Source organism: Glycine soja, chromosome 18 (assembly GCF_004193775.1).
Source record: "Glycine soja cultivar W05 chromosome 18, ASM419377v2, whole genome shotgun sequence".
NCBI lineage: Eukaryota > Viridiplantae > Streptophyta > Magnoliopsida > Fabales > Fabaceae > Glycine > Glycine soja.
The window spans coordinates 10,082,105-10,105,406 of NC_041019.1; the positions used below are offsets into that span (position 1 = coordinate 10,082,105).

Here is a 23,302-nt window from a genome sequence, read left to right on the forward strand (position 1 = left end):
ATGAGTTTAGAATTTGCAGAAGCAAGAATATAAGGCTTGAAGAGGTTGACAAATTTTTAATTAGGTTCATATATAACACTATATTTATCATTTTTAAATAGGTTCTTGAACTATATTTATTGTTTAATTAGGTCCCTATTGGATCTTTGTTGGACCACAAGTTAAAGAATCCAATAAAAAAATTAAAAAACTAATAACTAAAAATTTGGAAAAAGTTAAAAAACCTGCTGAATAATTAAACTTTTTTATCATATCGTATTGTTTATTATATTTAGACTTTTCTCTTATTTTTCTTCTCTATAAATATCTATAAACAGAGGTGTACAAGAACTTGGGTGAAAAAAGTATGAAAAATGTAAAAAAGAAAAACCAGTTATTCACTCAAGCTAGATAGGTATATGAAATTGATTTTTTTACTGTCCTTTTTCATGTTTTTTTGTGCCGTCCCTTCAAAACGACGTCATTTTGAAGTAACAACACAAGAAGGAACAATACTAAGTTTGATGCCCGTCATAACCTTGGGTTTTAATATGACATGTTATTTCAGCCAAAATATTTTACATGATTTAGAGTTTTGACTAAGGACGTACAAAAAAATATCAACACTAAGTTTGCAAGTAAATTTAAGAAAATTTTAACTAGAACCGGAGAATAATATCTTAATATGACAATCAGTACGTTTTACTATCTGTTTAAAATAGTATCATCAAAATTAAACGGCCTAGATTATTAGTTTTGAATACCTTCTAAAATCAATTCTTACTCCTAAAATTATAGTGAAAATTTTAAAAGTTGAAGTACGTACCTATTTATTGTTTTGATATTTAATGTGATTTTAGTAGAATTAAAAGCTAATTCAAACACACTATATTTGTTTGAGATGGTGCAACAATATTGCCATTGGGTGCGTGGAGGTGATTAGGGGCGTGAAAAAAAAATAATCCGAACCATTTTAAATTAAAACCAAATAGAATTTAAAAAACATGATCATTTTGAGAAAAAAAATGAACCAAATCACTTTTTGAAATTGGTTTTGGTTCGAATTGAACCATTTTTATAAAATGGTTTGATTTGATTTTGTAAAAACTGAATCATATGTTTGCATAAGATGATGAACCAAATGGGACTGAACCAAAACTTAAAAGGAACTGAACCCATTTGATAAAAAAAAAACAAACCAAACCATTTTACAAACCATGATACAAATGGGACCGAAGTTTATGCTTCTTTTTGTAAAAAAATTTATTGTGATATGGTTGCTTGTGTACGCTAAATCTTGTTTTGGTATTTTTTTTCATGACTGCTTGCCATGTTTTGATTCTATGGTTAATGCAAAGTTAATTGTCTACTGCAGGTATCATTATATCTTGACAAGTTCTCTGGTTTATGTCAATCAGTACTTCATGAATGCAAACTTACCCTTTTACAAATAATATGTGATCACGGTCTTTTTGTGGAAATGCCTGGAAGGGACCCTTCAGATAGGTACTTATCAATATTATTTACTGATGATAACTGTTTTAGTTGACCTATGATAACCTATGTGATTGGACATGGTTTTCTTTAAATGACATGAAACTATGTTATATTGAACTGGAAGGTGCTAATAAGTAAAACTTATTGGAACAAATTGAAACTCTAAGATTGTATATTATCAATGAACCCCACATGTTTGACTGTATTCTATTGGTTTAGGAACTACCTTTCTTCTGTATTGATACAAGAACTCTTTGTTACTTTGGATCATGAAGATTTGTCTCTAAGAGCAAAGGTGAGTTTAGTTAGAATTGAGCAATCTTGATTTTTTTCTGCCTGATCAAAGTTTTATCATTTCTGATTCATAATGTTTACCTTCGACATTATCATTCTTGTCTATCCAATCTACAGGCAGCAAGAATCTTGGTAGTGCTCTTGTGCAAACATGAGTTTGATGTGAGATACCAGATGACTGAAGATAAATTGTATATTGCTCAGCTATATTTCCCACTTGTTGGACAGGTGTGTAAAATTATTTAATTTTAATTTTTTGACATTATGTTAGGAAAGAGGACCGAAGTTTATGTAATCATGTTATCATTTTTTTAAACTAGTCCTTGATGTCCAATTTCTGTAATGTATTTTGTTGGTCTTTTCAGATATTAATTAGATGAAATCCCTGTTTTCAAAATCACAAGCATAATAATATATTTTCAAAATCCAGATTGATGGATAACCCTTCTCAGAAAAATCCCTCATATCCAAATTGAGTGGCTCTGAAAAAAATTGTTTACGATCTAGGCTTGTGTAGTAATTTTTTGGGTGTCTTACTAATATTGAGGTGTCCTTCTGTTTAACCATTTTTTTTTATAAGAAAAATAAATATTTTCAAAATAAACTAAAACCTGCTGGAATTTGTTTATGTGAAAACTGGACAATGCAAGTTAAGTGCAACTTATAAATTCCATCATCCACAACATGCGGGTGTCCAAATTCTAGTGCAGTAAAAGAAATCTGATCTACACTTTTATCTAAGAGAGATTTAGTTTACCTGGTTGAACCACATAATCATAACAGGGCACTAAGCTAAGACCATGGTCAACTGCTATGACCAGTTTGGCACAAATAAACTCTTGTATTAGAATTAAAAATTCTACAATTGATTACCGAAAATAAAAAAATATAGGAAAATCTACTATTATATGTGAAGCATGTGTAGAACAAACAAAGTTAAGAGTTTGTCTAGTGAGCCCTTCAAAAGGGAACTTTTTATTTTTGTACTCCAGTGTGGGGTTGTTTCCATGACACAAGACACGGAAGACTCATACAATATACAATTGTTGGATAATTTTTGTGTGTTGTTAGAGATGATTTTAACTGCTCCTTTTGAAAATCATGAAGCAAACAAGAACTTCCGATGTAATTGGTTGATTATTTTGCATAAAACGAGGATTCACATGTGCATAATACATGCAGCTAGTGTATGTCATGCTAAGATTGTACCTCCAAATTATATTTTTATGATTTTTTATATTCTATTATGATCTTTATAATCAATATTATTCTTTTTTTAAAATAATTGACCTTTCATTGGGGGTGTTGGACTGTTTTGGCTAATTAAAAACTTAAAATCTCCCTGAAATAATAAATTTCAGAATTCAAATGTATAAAGTGGATGAAAAGAACATGAAAGAAAAAATAAGAAGAAAATTAGCTTGATTTTTTTTATTGCATGCGTAAAGTATGAACTATAGAATGGTTAATGAGTTCTGATTGATTAGTTTCCAGTTCTTTATTGTGTTGATAACAAAATTTAAAACTTGAATGAGTGAAGGAATTAAGTGAAGAAGCTGCCATGTGCCTTCTTGCACAATTTGATGGATAGTCTTAAAACGGTGGAGGAATGGACAATCTGTAGAGTCGTGGGAGGCTCATAAGGCACCGGTCCAAACTATCATAAAGCTGCCCTCAAGAGAGCTTGTTATAGGTAGGTACTAGGTATTGCTACTTGTTGATGCATTTTTGTCAACATTTTTTTATTATGTCTTATTAGTTCATAGTCATGTTTTTAAGGAAGGATTTATACTTCGGGTTCTGGCTACGGGTGTGAGGTCTTGTTACCTTATAAAGCTTTATTTGGTAATTATGTTAATTTTATGAACAAATTTTTATTTGGTAGGAGTATATTAAATAAGTGCTTAATGAAATTCTTTATTTAAATGCATCCTTAGTTTCTTTTCACAGAATAAAAAAGATGCATTCTTAGTTTATAATTTTTAAGGATCCTTTAACTGGATTGAATATTTTAGGTGAATGATGATAAACTGTAGAAGCCTAAAGGCCAATGGAGGAAGTTCAATTTTTTTACTATTTTTTTTATTTTTATAAAATACATTTTAAGATGGTTCTATGAGAAAACCGTCTTAGAATTCTCAATATATTTTATTTTTTAAAAAAAAGAAATACATTATAAGACGATTCTTTGGAAATCTGTCTTAGAATCCTAAATTTATTTTATTTTTTTAAAAAATATATATATATTCTAAGAAAAATTGTCTTAGAAAAGCTGCACATTCTAAGACGGTTCTTAGGAAAATAATCATCTTAGAATGTACAGTTTTTCTAAGACGGTTTTTTAAGAATCGTTATAAAAAGTTGACTTTCTATGACTTTAACTACAAATACGGTTCAAACCGTCTTTAAAAGTGTCTTAGAACTAATGTAGAATCATTTTTTTGTAATAGTACATTATAGTGATACTTTTAATTTCGTTGAGATATTTTATAAATATAGACAAAGCAAAATATAACCAAAAAAATTGTATTTAACAAACAGAGAAGTCAAAACATATAGTCAACCTTTTATAATCATATATATGTATATATAAATTGGTAAACTAGCTATTAAATTAGTATTTAATTATTTTTTTTAACTAAATTCTTCTTTTCAGTTCATATAATACAACCTTAATCTTGAAAGCGGTATAAATAAATATTAATTAGCTGACTCCTAAGAACTTCAGTTAGCAAAAAGCTAGCGGCTCTAATATTTATATTTATTAAAAAAAGAATTCTTTCAATGAAACAATTTTCATATGAAAAAAGAAAAATTTGCACAATAATATTTTAATCAAACCTTATTTAATTTTGATTCTAAAATATCTACATAAAAAGAAAAACCCCATCACAAATGAAATGACTCGAGATTCAATTTTGTCAACTTATTTTTCTTCTTCTCTAACCTTTAATATCTCTCTATCTTTCCCCCTTTTTTCTTTTTGTTTGTTTGTTTTTGGGTCAGTGTCATAATCCTTAACTTTAAAAAAGAGAGTTCATTTGGTCAATTAATGCACCAAGTCCTTTTCCCTATTTCCAAATTTGTTTGGTTAGTTTTTAGTCCAAGTTGGCTCCAATATGATCGTGAACGTGAAAGGCACTTACCATAATATTTATCTGGCTTACGTTACGTAACATTTTTTCATTCTTATTTACAACATATTTTTTCACATATATTTTCCTGATGGGAAATACTAACATAAAGAATAATACACACCAATAATAATATCTTCAATGTGCAAGAATCAACCGAGGATACTAACAAATATAAAGTAGAAAAGTAAAAACCACAAGCACACGTAAGACATAAATTAACAACCACCAGGATCTCACCCTGTCCTCAGAGGAAATCATAGACGGTAACCAAGTCAGTTGCAGACATGAACAGATAAATTAGATTCTATCCATTTAACACATCTGATGCATATAAAACCGTCAATAACCGCCTAACCGTTTCAAATTTTCAGATCAATTCATGCACTATGTATAAAACCTTCCATCCAAATCCATCATTCCAATTCCTTACACACATGAATATGGATCTAAATGAACAAAAAATTGGCATCAAAGTGTACAACAACAATGCAACTCCAGCACCCGAACATGAAACACTGAACCCCTCTTCCAACCCTCCTCAACCCATGAAACGTCGTGCCCTAACCTCCCTCGTCACCTTCGAGATTGTCCTAAAAAAACTAATCCTTACCACTAAAATGTATAGCAAATGAAAATATAAGAAGGTCATCATGTGATATTAGAATGTCTCAACAAATTATATTTTAATATATATTTATACATTCTTTTAATAAGATGTTTTTGTTATCCTACTCTTTTATATATATATATATATACTAATCTTTTATATTTATACTATATATATAAATTATAAAAAATATTTTTAATGATGAAAAATCACTTCAATTAAATTGTGATACTATTAACACAAAGAATAAGAGAAACTAAAAATAACTATAATTTAATAAAGGAATAGCATGTGCACAAATTATATTGTTACTTAACCACAAAATTATCATATATGATAAATTTATTATTTTTTATAATAATTATTTTATAAGTGATACTGAAAAAAATTATAATTGATCAATGATATAAAAACTTTTGCATTAATCAAACTTTTGAATTAACTTTCATATAAATTTTAACATTGATAATTTTACCCTCTTCAACTATAATTTAATAAATGAATAACATGTGCACAGAGTATATTGTTATTTAATCACAAAATTATCAGATATGATAAATTTATCATTTTTTATTATGATTATTATATAAGTTATACCGAAAAAAAATTATGATTGATTAATGAGAAAAAAATTAAACTTTAGAATTAACTTTCATATATAAAATTTCTTATACGACTAAACTGTTATAGCTGTTGTTATATTTCGTCTATGGGTTTGGATAAGAACGTCATCCCGTGGTATTAGAAGGTCCCGTGATATTAGAAAGTGTTAACAAACTATACCCTTTTATGTATTTATATACTATTTTAAAATGAATAAAAATGACTTATAAACTTTGATAATTTTACCATCTCCAACTATAATTTAATAAATGAATAATATGTGTGCACACATTATATTATTATCTAATCACAAAACAACCATATATGATAAATTTATTAAATTTTATAATAATTATTTTATAAGTTATATTGAAAAAAAAATTATGATTGGTTAATGATAAAAAACTTTTAAATAAATTAAACCTTTGAATTAACTTTCATATATAATTTTTTATACTATTAAAACTGTTGTATTTATTATTATATTTAAGGAGGTTATCCCTTAGTATTAGAAGGTCCATTTGTATTACAAGGTCTCAACAAACTATACTCTCTTATATATTTATATATTCTTTTAAATGGGTGTTTTTGTTAGCCTACTCTTTTATATATTTATTATATATATACTACTCTTTTATATAATATATATATATATATATATATATATTATAGATTAAATTTTAAAACATATTTTATAATGATGAGAAATCACTTCAAATAAATTGTGATACCATTAACACAAAGAATAAGAGAAACTAAAAATAAATTTTTAAAAATTAAAAGGACTAATAAAGAACAAATTATTTTTTTGAAGGATGTGTTCCTTTACTGAATAGAGAGTATAAATGAAAAAAATAACAATAAAATAACATGGGACTTATGCTCACTAAAAAAAGCTTAAGGTAGTAATGGAAAAAGTAAAATGCATGGAGTCGCAATCAACCGAGTGAGGACAGAAATATAATTTCATTGATCTATTCCTTTATATATATATATATATATATATATATAAGTGCATAACACTAAGGTCGAAACTATATCCTCCTCCTTCAAACCAACCAAGGTGTCCCCTATAGACCAAACAGGTGTCAGCATATTAATCAAGTAAGCCACAACACTGCCACACAAGATGCTTGATATATATCATTTGCATATCATCTATATAGGTGTTTTTTTTTCTGGTTTGCATAACAATAAATGTATGGGATTTAAAATTAAACATGTAAATTCACCATTCACCATATCAAATTATCCCCAAAATATTCAAACAAAAGAAGTGAAAAAATACAATTAGTCACTACCATTGTTGTCTCTTAAAATAACCACAACAACTCAAATTCAAACCAAAACACTAATAAACAAAACAGCACCTTCAGCCAATGCATCTCCATATAAACTTATTCATCACCACCACCTTTCGCTACTAAAAAAAGGGCTTTCCACGACGCAGTTTTTACGACGGTCATGACACAAACATCTTAAAAATATATGCAGTGTCATTTTTGTAATTTGAAGCTACTATACGAAGATGGTGTTACTCAAATCCGTCTTAAAATTACTTGTTCAACGACGGGTACTACAACATCATTGTAGAAAGCGCAATGACATTTATTTTATAAAATAAATTATTTTATTTAAAATGATTTAAGACGGTGCGGATATGCACCGTCTTTGAAGCCGAGAGAGACGACAGTGATTTTATAAACACCGTCTTTAATTGGTTTAATTAAAATTAAAAAATAATGCCCACTTCTCTTTATCAGCTCTTACTTTTCACTCCGAAGGTTGTAAATTGAGAAAAGTAGCCGTGAAGAAAGAAGTTCGGTGCTCGTAGGTGAACGACTCGAAGTTGCTCTGCACTGGAACGATGTCGTCGGCGATGGCGGAACTTTTCTCCTCCGTCTTCGAATCGATGGCCGCGTAATCCAGATCTATGTAAGGAACCAGTTTGGTTTCGGAGAACAAGTACTGAGACAAATTTAGATCCGTCTTCGGATTAGCTAGCAGCCAAGACGCGGCCTCAGCCTCCTCGGTGCTGACGTCAGCGTCAGCATCGGTGTTGGAGAAGAAGCGGTGGTGGAAGTTGATCGGCAAGGAGGCCTTGAATGAGTGTACGGACTCAAAGAACGGCGTGACAGGGATGCGCTCGTGGCAGCTGGCGAGGGGGTTGGCGAAGTGGATATCACGGTCTCAGGCGAGGTAGAGAGTGGCGGCGTCGTCCTTGCAAGTCACATGCGTTGGCACCTGCTCGCACACCTCGCAGAGCGTGACACGCGAGTGGCGCGACCCGAGCTTGTTGGCAGCATGAACCTTAGAGTAAGGTCCGAGAGTAATTACTCATTATAGTGATTAAATCAATCTATTGTTGGGCTCTAGAATGGCAGTGTAAGGTCCGAGAGTAATTCATCATGTTCTTCGCAGTTAAATGTTTGCTTAATTAACAATATGTCAATGAATAAGTACTTAGGTATAATTACATTTTTTATGGAAAAGAAATTTCTTCATTTCTAAGGCAGAGACTGCTTCATGCTAGTGTTGCCATGATCCAAATCAAAGAAAATTACTACTATTGATATCTAACCAAGGCTATACAGTTTGTTGTTGTTTAGAATTATATTACAAGCCTTTATTTATGGTCAATTTGATACACAGTTGGGCATGCAATTTAATATTGAATGAGTCCTAGTATCTATGATCAAAACCTCGCATAACTCTCATACTCTGTATTGGCTGAGCCATATGCACAGAGCCATGTTTTTCACATGAACAAGGACTTAAAATGTAGAAATTATCTATGTCTCTAGGCTTTATAATGATTGCAAAAAATTGTAATTCTACACATCAAATAAAACTTTCATTGATTATTATCCAAATGCATGTCAGTTATAATTTAGAATTTACATTCAAAGAATTAATTATTGTTTATTTAATTACATTCAAAGAAAATGCATGAGTGTTTTCAGGCCCTAGTTGTTCCTCAATTGGTTATGGAGAAGCAGAGGAGTTAGGACCCTTGTTTCCTCAGGACAGCAGCCAACCAAAGCTAAAATTAAATCCTTATTCTTGGAATAACGGTTGGTGAATTTAGATTCGTAGCCAATAATTTTTCACCACATACCAAAACATATATACTATACATGGTCATTAATTCTCATAAGTTGATTTGTAAATTTGGTAAATGTGTTTATTCAAGATAAACTATATGCTAGAAAAAGCAATGATCCTTAACCAATATAATTTCTATTTCTATAGCTGCCAATCTTTTGTCTTTGGAATCCCCTGTTGGGGTGAGGTTCTCCTACACCAACACCAGCAGTGATATAAGTGAGCTTGGTGACACCATTACCGGTAATGTTAAATGTTGCTGTCATCTAAATATTTGTACTTTTTTTATCTTGCTTTTACTAAATGTGATTTATTGATGGAACGTTATTTTTCAACATCAGCTAAAGATTCACACACCTTTATCATCAAGTGGTTTAGAAGATTTCCACAATTCAGGTCACACAAATTCTACATTTCCGGTGAAAGCTATCCTGGTATCTAGCAATGTTCTAAAGCAGGCTATTGCTTGCTTCAACTCCCAAGTTGCTTCCTACACCTCCTTTATAACTTCTAGAATAAACAATGCAGAATGTAAAATTACATTCCGGAATACACTTTTTTTTTTTTTTACTTCTAGAATGACCAATTCAAAAAGTAAAAAATCATTCCAGCATTTGGTTCTTAGCAACAAGTATGACTCCAAATTGCTAGAAATCATTGATGCAAGGTGAGTTCATCAGTTCATGAATAGGTGGAATATGTCAACATCTAGTTTTCCTTATTTTACAAGTACTTTTAAATTATGAGGGTAGGCCTACAATCCATTTTATTTTGCATTTCCCCCCTTTGCTTCTCAACTTAGAACTTTAGTTGATAACTCATGTACCATGTATGGATCCTGATTCCTAAACTTACTATTATGCAAATGCAGATGGTCCAGAATGGTGACCACAAATGTTCAAAAAGTGGGAAGGAGCAAATGCTGAATGCATCTATAACTCGAGCCGATGACATGGAGCAAATGAGCATTTATATGAATGTGGTATAAATTATTTATTGCGCATGTTGGGCCATCTTGCTTTCCATTTCACTCTATGATTTGTGTTTATAACTTCATATGGTCCTACTTTGTCTCATTATCTTGTAGTTCCTTGAATTTTTGTTGTCTTCAGTTCTTGTCGATGTTGTAATTGCTGACTTGCTGTTTTTGAAAATGTTTACGTTTTCACCTCAACTGTTAATATGTAAAACTTAAAATCTGTATATTTCCCATTTCATTTTAGGTTTGGCTAGTGCTTGCAGCGTCTTGAACATGCTCATTCTCAAGGTGTCACAAGTGTTTCCTTCTCTCGTGATGGAAGTCAATTATTAAGCATTTCATTTGACAACACAACAAGGTTTTCATTTAATTTTACTCATTTGATGCAATTTTTCATTCTTATTTATATCTTTCTTTGGAGCTTAAGCCAGTTATTAAATTGAGAAAGCAATACAAGGTTTATAAAAATGAATTAAGGGTTATTGAAGGGTTACAAACATGAACACTCATATTTTATTCCTTTTGCTTTTGAAAAAAAAAACTCAAATAAGAGTACTTGCTTATAATGAAAGTTTTACCTTTTCTGTGAAATTTTTTAAATTAACATAATATTGATATGAATTAATTCTAATGTGTCAAATTTATACTGATGACGTTGTTTAATATATATTGATTAGCTTCTAGCTTATGGGTGTTGAGAAAGGCATCAAATTGGAAGGCTTGAGTTATATGTACCGATAATTAGTATAATTATATTTGTTTTATTCACAAGTGCTATAATGCATGTATTGCTTGAGTTATATGTCTTGTATTAGAAGATTAATATGATTTTTTTTAATTCTCTGGTATTGGCCTATGATCAGGATTTTGTCAAGAGATTTTTTCCTAGTACTTTCCTGGTTTCCTTTGTGGCTTTGGTATGTTTATGTCAATTAGCTTAGCATTTGATTCATCTATGTCCGTTTTACCAAGTATCTAATATGAGCTGGAAAGTATCTTTAATGAGTATTATTTGAACAACGTAATGTTAGAGCTGATGCATTACCCTATCTTATTATAAAGTATTACAATTATTATATGAAAAGTCACTTTAAGATAATTTTTTATTGTTTTTATTTTTTTTAGTGACATTAAATTGAAACATGTTATTCTCTTTTATCTTCTATTTTTTCCATCATTGTTTGGTCCTTGTGTTTTCTTTGTTGCTTTTTTTTTTTGGAACTGAGGTCTTCATTTAGATCTGTATTAATTGTGCCCCATTTAGATGTTGTTTTTGTCATTTCATAATAATGCTTTTATTATTTTAAATTAATTTTTTTTTCAAAATAACATTCTAAGACGGTCGTTAGCTAATGACCGTCTTAGAAAGGTACCTTTCTAAGACGATGGTTAGCTTAACAACGTCTTAGAAAGTTACATTTCTAAGACGTTGCTTAGCTAATGACCATTTTAGAAAGGTACCTTTCTAAGACGGTGCTTAGCTAACCATCGTCTTATAAGGCAACGTTTTTCTAAGACGGGTTTTATAGAGGCATCGTCGAAAGTTTTGGCTTTCGACGACGTTAGATTCAAAGACGGGTGACCACCGTCTTTGAATGCTCTTTTTGACCGATGTAGAAAGCGTTTTTTTTAGTAGTGTTTCAATTAGTTAATTAATTAATCATCCCTTAAACCAAACAGTACTTACCGGAACAGTGATGGTTAATAACTACTTATCTCATTTGCGCTCACGCGTGCGATCGGAGGCATGAACGACGTTGTTGAAGGCATAGCTGGTAGTTTCCAAATTTCAATTTTTTTAACACCTCTGTGTGCCACGTCATCTCATAGCATTGTAACAGACTTTGCAGACCAAATGGGCAATCATGGACAAAGAAACAACCTTCTTGAGCTGATCTTGCTGCATCTTTTTTTTTTCGTTGCTCCTTCCTTGATCGAAGATCGAGCTGCAACATTAAAATTCAGGATGAAAATAGAAAAAAATTGAACCAGTTAACCCAGTTTGGAAATGGAGATGAAACCCTATAACGGAAGCAGAAAGACTTAGCAGGAGACGCAAAGAGAGTAATTCAAAGACCAAAAACTATTTTGTGAGAGAGAGGTGTCAATAAAGAAAAGTTGGTTCAAATTTTTTAAAATTCCAACAATGCAATGAGGACATAAATGTATTTTCATTGGACTACTCTTTTATATTAGATATATCAGATGTAGCAACTTGAGGAAAAATACAAAAATTGATTATCATTTAAAATAAAAATATATAATATGTAATTATAAATATGTGGGGGTAATATTTGAGATCAACTGAAGTTTATGACACGAGTCAAAGAAGTACGTGTTGCCTAGCACTATAAAACCAAGAGCTCCAGAATATTCCTTAGGAACATGTGGCAGGGACTGCCATAGATGGTACACAGGATCCAAGGCATGCCATGATATTTTTCCATTTGGGTTCCTATTAATGACATATATCCACTCTTCTGCAACTCCAAGACTCTTGCAGAGAGAGTCAAAGAAGTTACCAACCAAAAGACAATACCATCTTTAGCCGACTAGCCCAAGTTTACGGTGTTCAACTCATGTGACTTGGATTAGGCATCTTCTCTGCTTGAATAAGCCAATTCAAGTCCATTTTCGGGTTTCGGGTTTTGGGTCGGGTCGGATTTTAACCGACCTTGGCTTCCTTTCTTTGTTCTCTTCATTAATCTAAAATCTTCTGCTTCTCCTCTGATTTTGGAGTCCTGACCTGATCGTGATTTTTTTAGACAGGAGGATGGTTCTAGAATTGGGAAATGATTAAGAGAAGTTTATTTATTTTTATATTTTAATTGATTAGGATGATTTTTAACCGATAGAAAATATAAATTTGATTTTATAATACATACTAATGATCTTTTGAGTCGTCATAAATTATGTTGTCAAATATTTATTATTTATCGGATGCGTTATCACTTAATTTATAACATAGACTAAAAAAATATTTTAAATATTAAGGAGCCGATTTGAAAATAAAATTTATCCACGGCCCCGCCGATGCCATCTACTATGGCTTCGTCACCCCGTCGTGGCCTTCCCGGAGGATGGCAGGTTCAAGGTCGGGTTCACCGACTTCGTCCACGAAGTCATGTCAGTGATGGTGTTCGTGGCCATTTCTATTTTGGATTATAGGGTCACCAATTGCCTTTCCCCCCGGGAGGGAGAGTTTCCTTTTGATGGTAGGGATTGTTTGCAGTGGTTTGTTCCTCATCTTCCCTACTTTCAGACATGGGATTGGTTGGATGTCTACTAGTTAATTATGTAAAACATGTACGTGTGTTGTGTTTCTTTTTGTTGTTTCTTTGCATTGTTTTTTTATGTTTATGTGAAAATAATGACCAAGGATCAACAATGTTGTTGGTTTGGTCAAGCTTGGATTATTGGTTGGATAAATGTGCTTAATTAACTATCCATTATATAATGACATCATTGATTCAAATGAATTTAATTTTTAGTTTTAGAATATTCATTTTCATACCATTTCTTTTCTAGAACTAGATATTATTTGTTAAAAAACCGATCAGATTGAATATCAATGTATCCTCTCATGATCCATCTTAGTACCATCATTGCAAATTTTGTGACAATTTGTAGTTTTTGTTTAGTTCATTTTTGTTTCTACTTTCGAGATTCTACAATTTTAAGAGGTCAATCCGAATTTTGAAGGAATTTTCGTTTGTATATGGTTATTTATAGGATAATTTTTTTATTATATAACTCATAAAAACACTCATTGTACATATATGATTTCTTTATCCATTAACATATGATATTATAATTATAATTATTTGGATTTGGACAAATTCAAGTATCAACATATATATGTACTAGACCCAACAAAGATCTAGACCCGAAATATTTTTATGGGTCTGATTTAGATCACATCCATCAAAGTTAGGTGCTCCAAAATCTTACTAACCTTTTTAGAGCACATTATTTTTACCTAACACTTTTGAATTTTTTGGGCAGTTAATGTGTTAGGACCAAATTATGTCACGTGTGACTTACCTGCATATGAATTTTATAAACAAACAAAGGAGGTCTCAAACTATTGAAGCATCAACTAATTTGAATATCAATATATCTTCGCAAGTATCTCATTCACCCATAAGATCCATCACAGAGGAATACAAACCACAAGAAAAGGGTGCCTAATTACATCCTAGATCATTGCTCATACATTATACAAATATTAAACTAATATATATGTATATATGTATATATATATATTTATTTTATCAATTGCTTATCTATTTTTGGAAGAATTAAAAGTGTGTTTGAATTAACATTAAAAACACATTAAATGAAAAAATTACATGTTTCATCGCAAAAATTTCGAGCAATTATGTTATAACTTTTATCTGAAAGTCTGTTGACATTGAATTCAACAGCTTGCCAAACACACACTTAGTTGATGATACAAAGTACATATATCATTAGGGTATACTAATGGAAGATAGATGTGCTTGAAATGAATGGAGATCCAATATAAGCATCAAAATAAATCTATTTTCTAATATATAAAACAATTTTATTTATAATACACCAACACAATCAATTCGTAGTATCTTTGCTCCACTAGGCGAAATGCAAAATTGAATTTCTCTAGTGTCACAGCAAAGAGTCTATTATTCCCCTGTAGTTTCTCTATAGTCCTACTTCAGGGTCTTCTTTGTTGATGCCATTATCATTGTTCCCTTGAAATTTGATATATTTTTACCACCTAGCCATTAGTACATAAATTACAAGGTCTGCTGCAGTGAGTGCTGCTAAGAGGAAGTAAAACATATCCAAATGTCCTTTGTTCAAGTTTCCTGGGATCCATCCTGGCATCTCATCAGTGGCAGAAATCTTCATCACAATTGCAACAAGCAAGCTACTAACACAGTTTCCTAGTGATATTGAAGTCATGCAAAGTGCACTACCAAAGCTCTTTAATCCAATGACATGAGCAAAAGTTACCCGAGGACTTGAGAATAAGTGATGATATGGATTCCAGTGACATGATTCTTTCAAATTGTAAAAGAAGTAGAGCTTATGATGGGGTGGATTTGGAGGACAATCCACCAGGGAATGCAGCAGATGACTGTATGGAAACCAGTAGACAAAATAGTCTATTGTGTTCATCGATGTCCCGATGTGCAGTTGAAGGTTGTCTATCTAAGGGATTTGCAGGACTACTCTCAACTCGTTCCTTTGTGCAGCTTGGTAGGGAGAGAAGAGCTTCCTTTTGATGAAGAACCCCCACCTATAGTTAAAGAAGTATATAGAAGTTTATTTTGCTAGTTGATACCTGTTGATGTATTCATTTTGAATGTTGGCGGCATTGTAATTTGTAACATCATCATGGTGAGTGTTAAATAACTTAACTATCCATTGCCTTTGATAAAATCAATAAAAATGAGTTGTGTTTTGGTTTTATGTTGACATTCCATCCCATTGCTTCAATATGTATACTTGAATTTGAGAACCAGGTACATATGTTGAACAGTTATATAAAATTTTAAAACTTGAATGAAATTTAAAAAATTCTTTGTGTTGTGTTTCACGTCATGACTAGTAAAAAAGGTAAGACGTCCAATTCTATTTTTATTAGCTGGCTGTTTATTTATTTTTATTCGTAACAACGTGTTGTTATATAACACAGTTAATTACTTGGCCTCCATAAAATTTTCAATTATGTTCTCAAGTGGGTTTTATTTATTGCTATTGAAAATTATGTTTTATTATGACAAAAAAATTTAAGCTTGCATCACATTCTATTTTTTAAGATTAAATCAAACATAAAAATAATGACATAATGAGTCATGTTCCTTTTCAAATTTCTGGAGAGAAAAAAAATCACAATTTAAACTTAACCGTTTCAAATTGTCACAATTTAAACTTGTAAAACCGTCAATAACCACCTAACTTTCAAATTGTAAGAAATCCATACACTGTATAAAACCTTCCATCCAAATCCACCATTCCAATTCCTTACACACATGAATATGGATCTAAATGAACAACAAATCGGCATCAAAGTGTACAACAACAATGCAACTCCAGCACCCGAACATGAAACACCGAACCCCTCTTCAAACCCTCCTCAACCCAAGAAACATCGTGCCCTAATGGCAAAGGGCGTCCAAAAAACCCTATCAAAAACCTCCCTCCTCGGTAACTTCCTCCCCACAGGAACCCTCCTCACTTTTGAGATGGTCCTCCCCTCCATATACAAGAACGGCCAGTGCACCCACATTCACACCCTCATGATCCACTTCCTCCTCTTGGTTTGTGCCCTCTCCTGCTTCTTCTTCCACTTCACCGATAGCTTCCACGGCCCTGACGGTGCCGTCTACTATGGCTTCGTCACCCCGAGGGGCCTCGCCGTCTTCAAGCCCGCTGTGGCCGTCCCGGAAGACGACAGGTTTAAGGTCGGGTTCACCGACTTCATCCATGCCGTCATGTCGGTGATGGTGTTCGTGGCCATTGCTATTTCGGATCATAGGGTCACCAATTGCCTTTTCCCCGGGAAGGATAAGGATATGGAGCAAGTGAGGGAGAGTTTCCCTTTGATGGTGGGGATTGTTTGTAGTAGTTTGTTTCTGGTCTTTCCTACTTTCAGACGTGGGATTGGTTGCATGTCTGCCTAGTTAATTATGTAACATGTAACATATGTACGTGTGTTGTGTTGTTTTTTTTATTGTTTCCTTACATTGTCTTTTTTTATGTTTGTGAAAATAATGACCAAGGATCAACAACCCTATTGGTTTGGTCAGGTTTGGATTATTGGTCGGATAATTGTGCTTAATTAATTGTCCGATTCTATGTTCATTCTATAATGACATCTCAAATGAATTTAATTTTTAGTTTTAGAATATTCATTTTTGTACCATTGCTTTTCTAGAACTGGATATTCTTTTCTAGAAAATCGATCCGATTGAATATCAATGTATGATCCATGTTAGTACATCATTGCGACTTTTATGACAATTTGCAGTTTTTGTTTAGTTCACTTTTGTTTCTACTTTTGAGATTCTACAATTTTAAGAGGTCAAGTTGCGCTTCGAAGGAATTTTCATTTGTATAAGGTTATTTATATGATAACCTTTTTATTATATAACTCATAAAAATACTCTCTAATACTTTAGCGCGTCAAAATCTCTTTTTTCATATATTCATTCAACTATTAGAGAATGAATTCCACGGGCGAAGATGTATATTGTAAGGTCGGGAGACAAATAATCAGGCAAGAACAAGATTTTAACTCTGAAAATTTCTCATAATAAGGACAAAAATTACAAGTCATCTCTCGACCAAAGAAATACTTTTACTATGATCAAAGTTGTTGTTGTGAGCAGTTTATCTCACATTTCAGATTATTGATCAACGATTCCATCGTTGAAAATTAAGAATTATATCTATTGAATCTACTATCTAAATTTAAATTTAATTATAATCCCATAGTAAACAAATCTCAAGTCGTGTTTGGACGTTTGACTCTCTGGTGAGTATGTTAGTTAAACACTTAGCTTTTCATCTTTCTTTTTGTTGTTGTTCTCACAATATCTTTTAATTCTAATTTGATCCATTTATCCTTAAAGAAGTGAGACAAATGAACTTACACTCTTTGGGCCTCTAATTCTCCCCCATAGGAATGAAGCTCAAATTAAAATGGAACATTTCCTTTCAAAATAATCATGTTCATACACAGTCAAATATAAAATATACATACATCTCTTTGACAAAGATTTGAACTTTAATTTATTATGTTTTGAAAGGCTAATTTCTTATAATAAATCCAAACTCTATATCTACACAACTTAACCTTTTATTGCTAGTGAAAAGGGACCCTCGAGATTATTTTTTGTCATTACTGGCAAACTATAAAAAAAATAGAAAATAATAAGCAAATATCTTTTTCACTTATCATTTTGCGCATTATCTGACTCATTATTGTAAAACTTTCAACCAAATTTTCTGGGTTTCACCTTCCCTTGGATAAGCACAAATATTATACGTCAGTAAGTTCAATAGGGATATTTTTTTTCAACTTTTTATGTTTATTAATTTCTTTAAGTGTCCCTTAAGATTGTGCAATATAATGTGCACAAATTTATATATAGAAATAAATAAACAAAGCCGATGTTGTTCCTCCTTATAGTTTGGCGGATGTATAAAAAGAAATACTTCAGATTGTGCAATATTGCAATATGTTCCCTAACTAAATAAATTAATTGGCAGAAGCACTTGATTACTTTTTGCTAGTGACTTAGTGGTATCTGACTCAGCATTTTGAGAACTTGCAAAAAGATAATTGCGTGGTTTCCACTATCTTGGACATAAATAGATTGACTACGCCAGCAAGTTTAATTAAGAAAAGAAATGTTTTTTTGACAAGAGAAAAGAAATGTTAATTACAGTTAAATAGGCAAAGCCAAATTTGGTTAGGCAAGTAGAGTCCTTGAAGGTGTGAAGTCCTCTTTAATATTATGCTAACAGTGGATCCAACTGGTTAACATGCGACAGTTTTTTTTTTGTGTGTGTGTGTGTGTTATGCGTTGTTTATACTTTTTATTGTTAAAGATTTTATAGGAAAGTTCAGAGGCATTATCATAATGGAAGAGAATTAGAGAATGATAAACAAATGTATGAAATAAATGTTTAAAATCATACAAGTTATTTAATAAAATCACTAAGGTCCAAAGTGTTACGCTTGGTAATATTCAGAATTTCCACTACTTGATAATAATCTTGAAGTGTATGCACCAAAACAAATATATTTTTAATATCAAATATAATTGTACTTGAAACACATCATCAAATACAATCTCTAGTTCTTCTGCTTCAACAAGAGAATAAAGCATAATAGATTTTCTCCTCCATTATTGCAACAACACTACTACAAAAAGATGATTCTACATTGGTTCTAAGTCAAAACTTTCTACGACGGTTCTTGAAAAACCGTCTTAGAATATAAAATTTATTAAGAAAAATAAAATAAATTTAAGATTTTAAGATGGTTTTCCAAAAAAGATCGTCTTAGAATGTAGATATTCTAAACCGTCTTAGAATGTATTTCTTTTAAAAAAATATTGAGGATTATAAGACGGTTTTCTCCTAGAACTGTCCTAGAATGTATTTGTTAAAAAAATAAAAAATATTAAAAAAATTGAACTTCCTCCATTGGCCTTCAGGCTTCTGCAGTATACAGTCATTCACCTAAAATTATAAACGTCAATTCAGCTGGAGGATCCTTAAAAATTATAAACTAAGGATGCATTTTTTTCATTCTGTGGAAATTAAGAAACTAAGGATGCATTTAAATAAAGAATTTCATTTAGCACTTATTTAATATACTCTTACCAAATAAAAATTTGTTCATAAAATTAACAAAATTACTGAGATAAGTTAAAAAAAACTTATTTTAACAAGTTTATCTGTAAATCTTATTAAAATAAAGGCTCAAATTTAATATTTGTTAATAAAAAATATGAAGATAAAACTGTTTTTTTTTGTTTTAAAATAAAAAATTTAAATACACGAGTTAAGAATAATAGATGTACCAATCTACCCAATTTTTGATTCACTAAATTGGAGCATGGTGCCTGGACCTGGAGCTTAATTCACTGTTTTTTTCTATAACTTCAAAATAAAAAATAATAAAACCTATTGTTTAATTAAAGTTTATAAACAATTAATTATTACACTTAGATTCTATTATCTTTAAGAGGAGCAACTAAATTGGAGCCTGGTGCTTGGACCTGGAGCTGCCTACTTTACTTTCGTGGAATCTATCATGCTACATCAAATTTAAGAATTCATCATTTTTTTACTTATTTAAAAATACAAATAATTCTTACATATCTAATTAAAAATTTGTTAATATATGTCACATTTGTAGGCTCTAAACTAGTTGAAGAATCTAATTCATCTGGTAATATATATATATATATATATATATATATATATATATATATATATATATATATATAGAGAGAGAGAGAGAGAGAGAGAGAGAGAGAGAGAGAAAGAGAGGAAGTGAATAGGCATTTTGGTCCCGGTCTTTGTACCCATTTTGTAAATTAGTCCCTATCCTTTTGAAATGTAAAAAATAGTCTCTATCTTCACATCTGTTATGCAAATAAGTCTCTACCGTTAAAATTCAATTTCCACTGTTAGTCATATGTCTATGTGGTAAGTCTTTGACCCCTTTAATTAGCTTTGGAGAAAGCAAGTCTCCTTCTCACATGAAAAAAAATAAATTTCAATGAATCAAAATAAAACACTCATTCAATTATGCATCCAAGGTTTTAAACTACTGCAGATGAGGACTGCATTGGCCATAGTAGCCAATGACATTAACTATAACATAAAACCACTACTGCAATTTAAACCTCAATAGTACTAGAGTTTTGAAACCGCAATTGTAGCTGCAACATTGCGGTCAAGGTTTTAAATTGCATTCAGGGTTGTAGTTTCGCCACATCAAATACAGCCACAATTGAGGTCATGTTACGGTTGCAAACACCCCAAAAATCCTTGACATTGTGGACAAAATCATGGTCGTGGACCACTATTTAAAACCTTGATTGTGGTTTTGGAACTCTAATTTGAGGAAGAAGAAGCAAGTTAAAATTGCCAACTGTTTTGCAGCCACAATCTGTTTTGCAGCACACAATGCAGCCACAATCTATTTTGCAGCAAGTTAAAATTCGTGGATCGTTATTTAAATACAGCCACAATCTGTTTTGCAGCACTGTTGGCTCCATTTGGGTTCTATTTTTTTAGAAACCCTAATTTGAGGAAGAAGAAGCAAGTTAAAATTTCCAGCTATGCACCTCACTAACGACATTACTTTCAAATTTAGCAGCAATGACTATTTTGTAAAACTTATGTAAAGACATGGACTATTTTTTTCATTTTAAAAGGATAGGGACTAATTTGCAAAATGGGTATAAAGACAGGGACCAAAATGTCTATTCACTATATATATATATATATATATATATATATATATATATATCCAAAAAATAAATTTTAAAAAAATCCAATAGTCTGAGAACCTACATAAAGATCCCCATCAGCTCTATAATAATAAAATCATGCTCTCAAAGCAACAATAATATTTAAAAATAAGTACTGAGTATACACTGTATCATGAGACTAGTGCCGGTCCTGAGTATACACTGTATCCATTGCAACCATTCACCACTCGGGCAGCCTTTGACTTTGCATATATATATATATATATACTAGCTAACAGGGACTAAAGCACAAGCTGTATCACGACGACATTTATTTGGAATATGTAGTACCTTAATCACATGTACTACAGTAACCGCACTGTTATTAACTGCACTAGTGCAGCTGCCAGCATGATACCAATGCATTTCCTCCAATTATAACCAGTATACTGCCCTTAGCATCAAACCACTATAAGTAGCAGTAATACCTAGACTGCATCATCGAAAATGTGTTGTGTCATTTCCAACCAAAGCAATTAAGCAAACTAAAAAGAAAATCCTAAAAACATCAGTATGAAAGCTCCAAAAAATAAATTTAAAAAAATCCAATAGTCTGAGAACCTGCCTAAAGATCCCAATAAGCTCTATAATAATAAAACCATGCTCTCAAAGCAACAATAATATTTAAAAAGAAGTATTGAGTATACACTGTATCCCGAGACTAGTGTCGGTCCTGAGTATACATTGTACCTATTACAACCATTCACCACTTGGGCAACCTTTGACTTTGCATCATATGAAGGCTTTGGTTGCTTTTTATGCATAGCTCCTACTACTTTTCCCTTTTGTAACATATGCCCTACCATCATTTGTACCAGGATTTTGAGAAACATTCTTCATTTCCTTCACAAAGAAGAAAGACAAGTGAATAAAAGTAGTTTTTTTTTCTAGTAGTGTGGCATTTTGCAATGAAAGCAAGAGTGCCTCTTTCAAAGCTGGTTGGTTGAAATTGATATGGTCATAGGAAACTTTGTGGACTTGTCTTTGCCTTTTTTATGTTAGAGCCTCTCTCACTTTACCTCCATTATTTTTCCTGAGCATAAGAATAAGACTTCAATCACGGAAATTGGAAATAAATTAAAAAAAGTTTTAATAAAAAAAAACATGATTAAATTTTGAATAATTTGATTAGTTAAGATACTCAAGTTTGGACCAGGTCAAGAAATTCTAGCTTACATATGTGTGTCAGAGAACATGAAATATGTCATTGTACATTAAAGAAATGAATATGTTCTTTACAAGCTCGTGAGCTGATTCACAAATATAACATTGTTGTGCCAAGATCAGATTTACTCACAAGAAATATGAGTTTCTTGTTTGAACAAGAATAAGAAAAATGCAGAAAAGGGATGAACAAAGAAGAACTTCACAAAAATGTGATTTGACTAGAGTAAAAATTCAACTCTAAATCTCCTCACAGCAACCACTTTTATTTAAACTCTATAGATTCCTCCTCTGGGTACAATCTATCTATTGATCTAGGCTATGCAGAAAAAGAAAATAGAAGCACTATCTCAAGCCTAGCTAACTTAACCAACTTAAAACTACCTAATTGTTAACTGTTATAACAGAATAACAAAAAAAAAACAGAAAAAAACTAAGTTGGTAAAGTCTAAGAGAGACTAACTAATGGTTGTTAATGAGCCAACATACAATAATTCTCCACCTTGATTCAATAACAACACATTAACAAGAACAAAAACAGTGGCTGCAAAAATAGGATTCAATCACCCTTCAGCTAAATTAAGTCCAAACAATGGAAAAATTTGCTGCTTGGAAGAGCCTTTGTGATCATATCAGAAGGATTGTGATCAGTTGAAATCTTCTTCACTATAATTGATCCTTGACCAATAACTTCTCTGACAAAATGCAGCTTAATATCATTGTGCTTTGTCCTCTCATGATGCACAAAATTTTTGGATGAATCAATGGCACTTTGGCTATCACAGTGTACTATGATCACTTTGTCTTGTATCTTCAACTCCTTTGCAATGCCTTCAAGCCACAGAGATTCTTTCACAGCTTTTGTAAGAGCAATATACTAAGCTTCAATGGT

The 23,302-nt window shown here is 31.5% G+C and overlaps 1 protein-coding gene, 1 long non-coding RNA gene and 1 pseudogene across 2 annotated transcripts; 2 read left to right on the plus strand and 1 right to left on the minus strand.

Annotated features, from left to right (window-relative positions):
• Window positions 1–1,439: 1,439 nt before the first annotated feature.
• Window positions 1,440–1,937, plus strand: LOC114396751. The gene is made up of 3 exons (XR_003663331.1): window positions 1,440–1,485; window positions 1,696–1,771; window positions 1,888–1,937. It is a non-coding gene; the product is annotated as an uncharacterized LOC114396751 (long non-coding RNA).
• Window positions 1,938–4,815: 2,878 nt separating this feature from the next.
• On the minus strand, window positions 4,816–8,870 carry LOC114396900 (annotated as a pseudogene).
• A 7,357-nt stretch (window positions 8,871–16,227) lies between these two features.
• LOC114395577 (protein DMP9-like) lies at window positions 16,228–16,983 on the plus strand. The gene has a single exon (XM_028357396.1). The coding sequence runs from the start codon at window positions 16,228–16,230 to the stop codon at window positions 16,870–16,872; it is 645 nt and encodes a 214-aa protein (XP_028213197.1). The 3' UTR covers window positions 16,873–16,983.
• The last annotated feature ends 6,319 nt before the right edge of the window (window positions 16,984–23,302 follow it).

What these genes read in the sequence shown, in the direction of transcription:
- LOC114395577 (XM_028357396.1), top strand. Translation starts at nt 16,228, where the DNA reads ATGGATCTAAATGAACAACAAATCGGCATCAAAGTGTACAACAACAAT.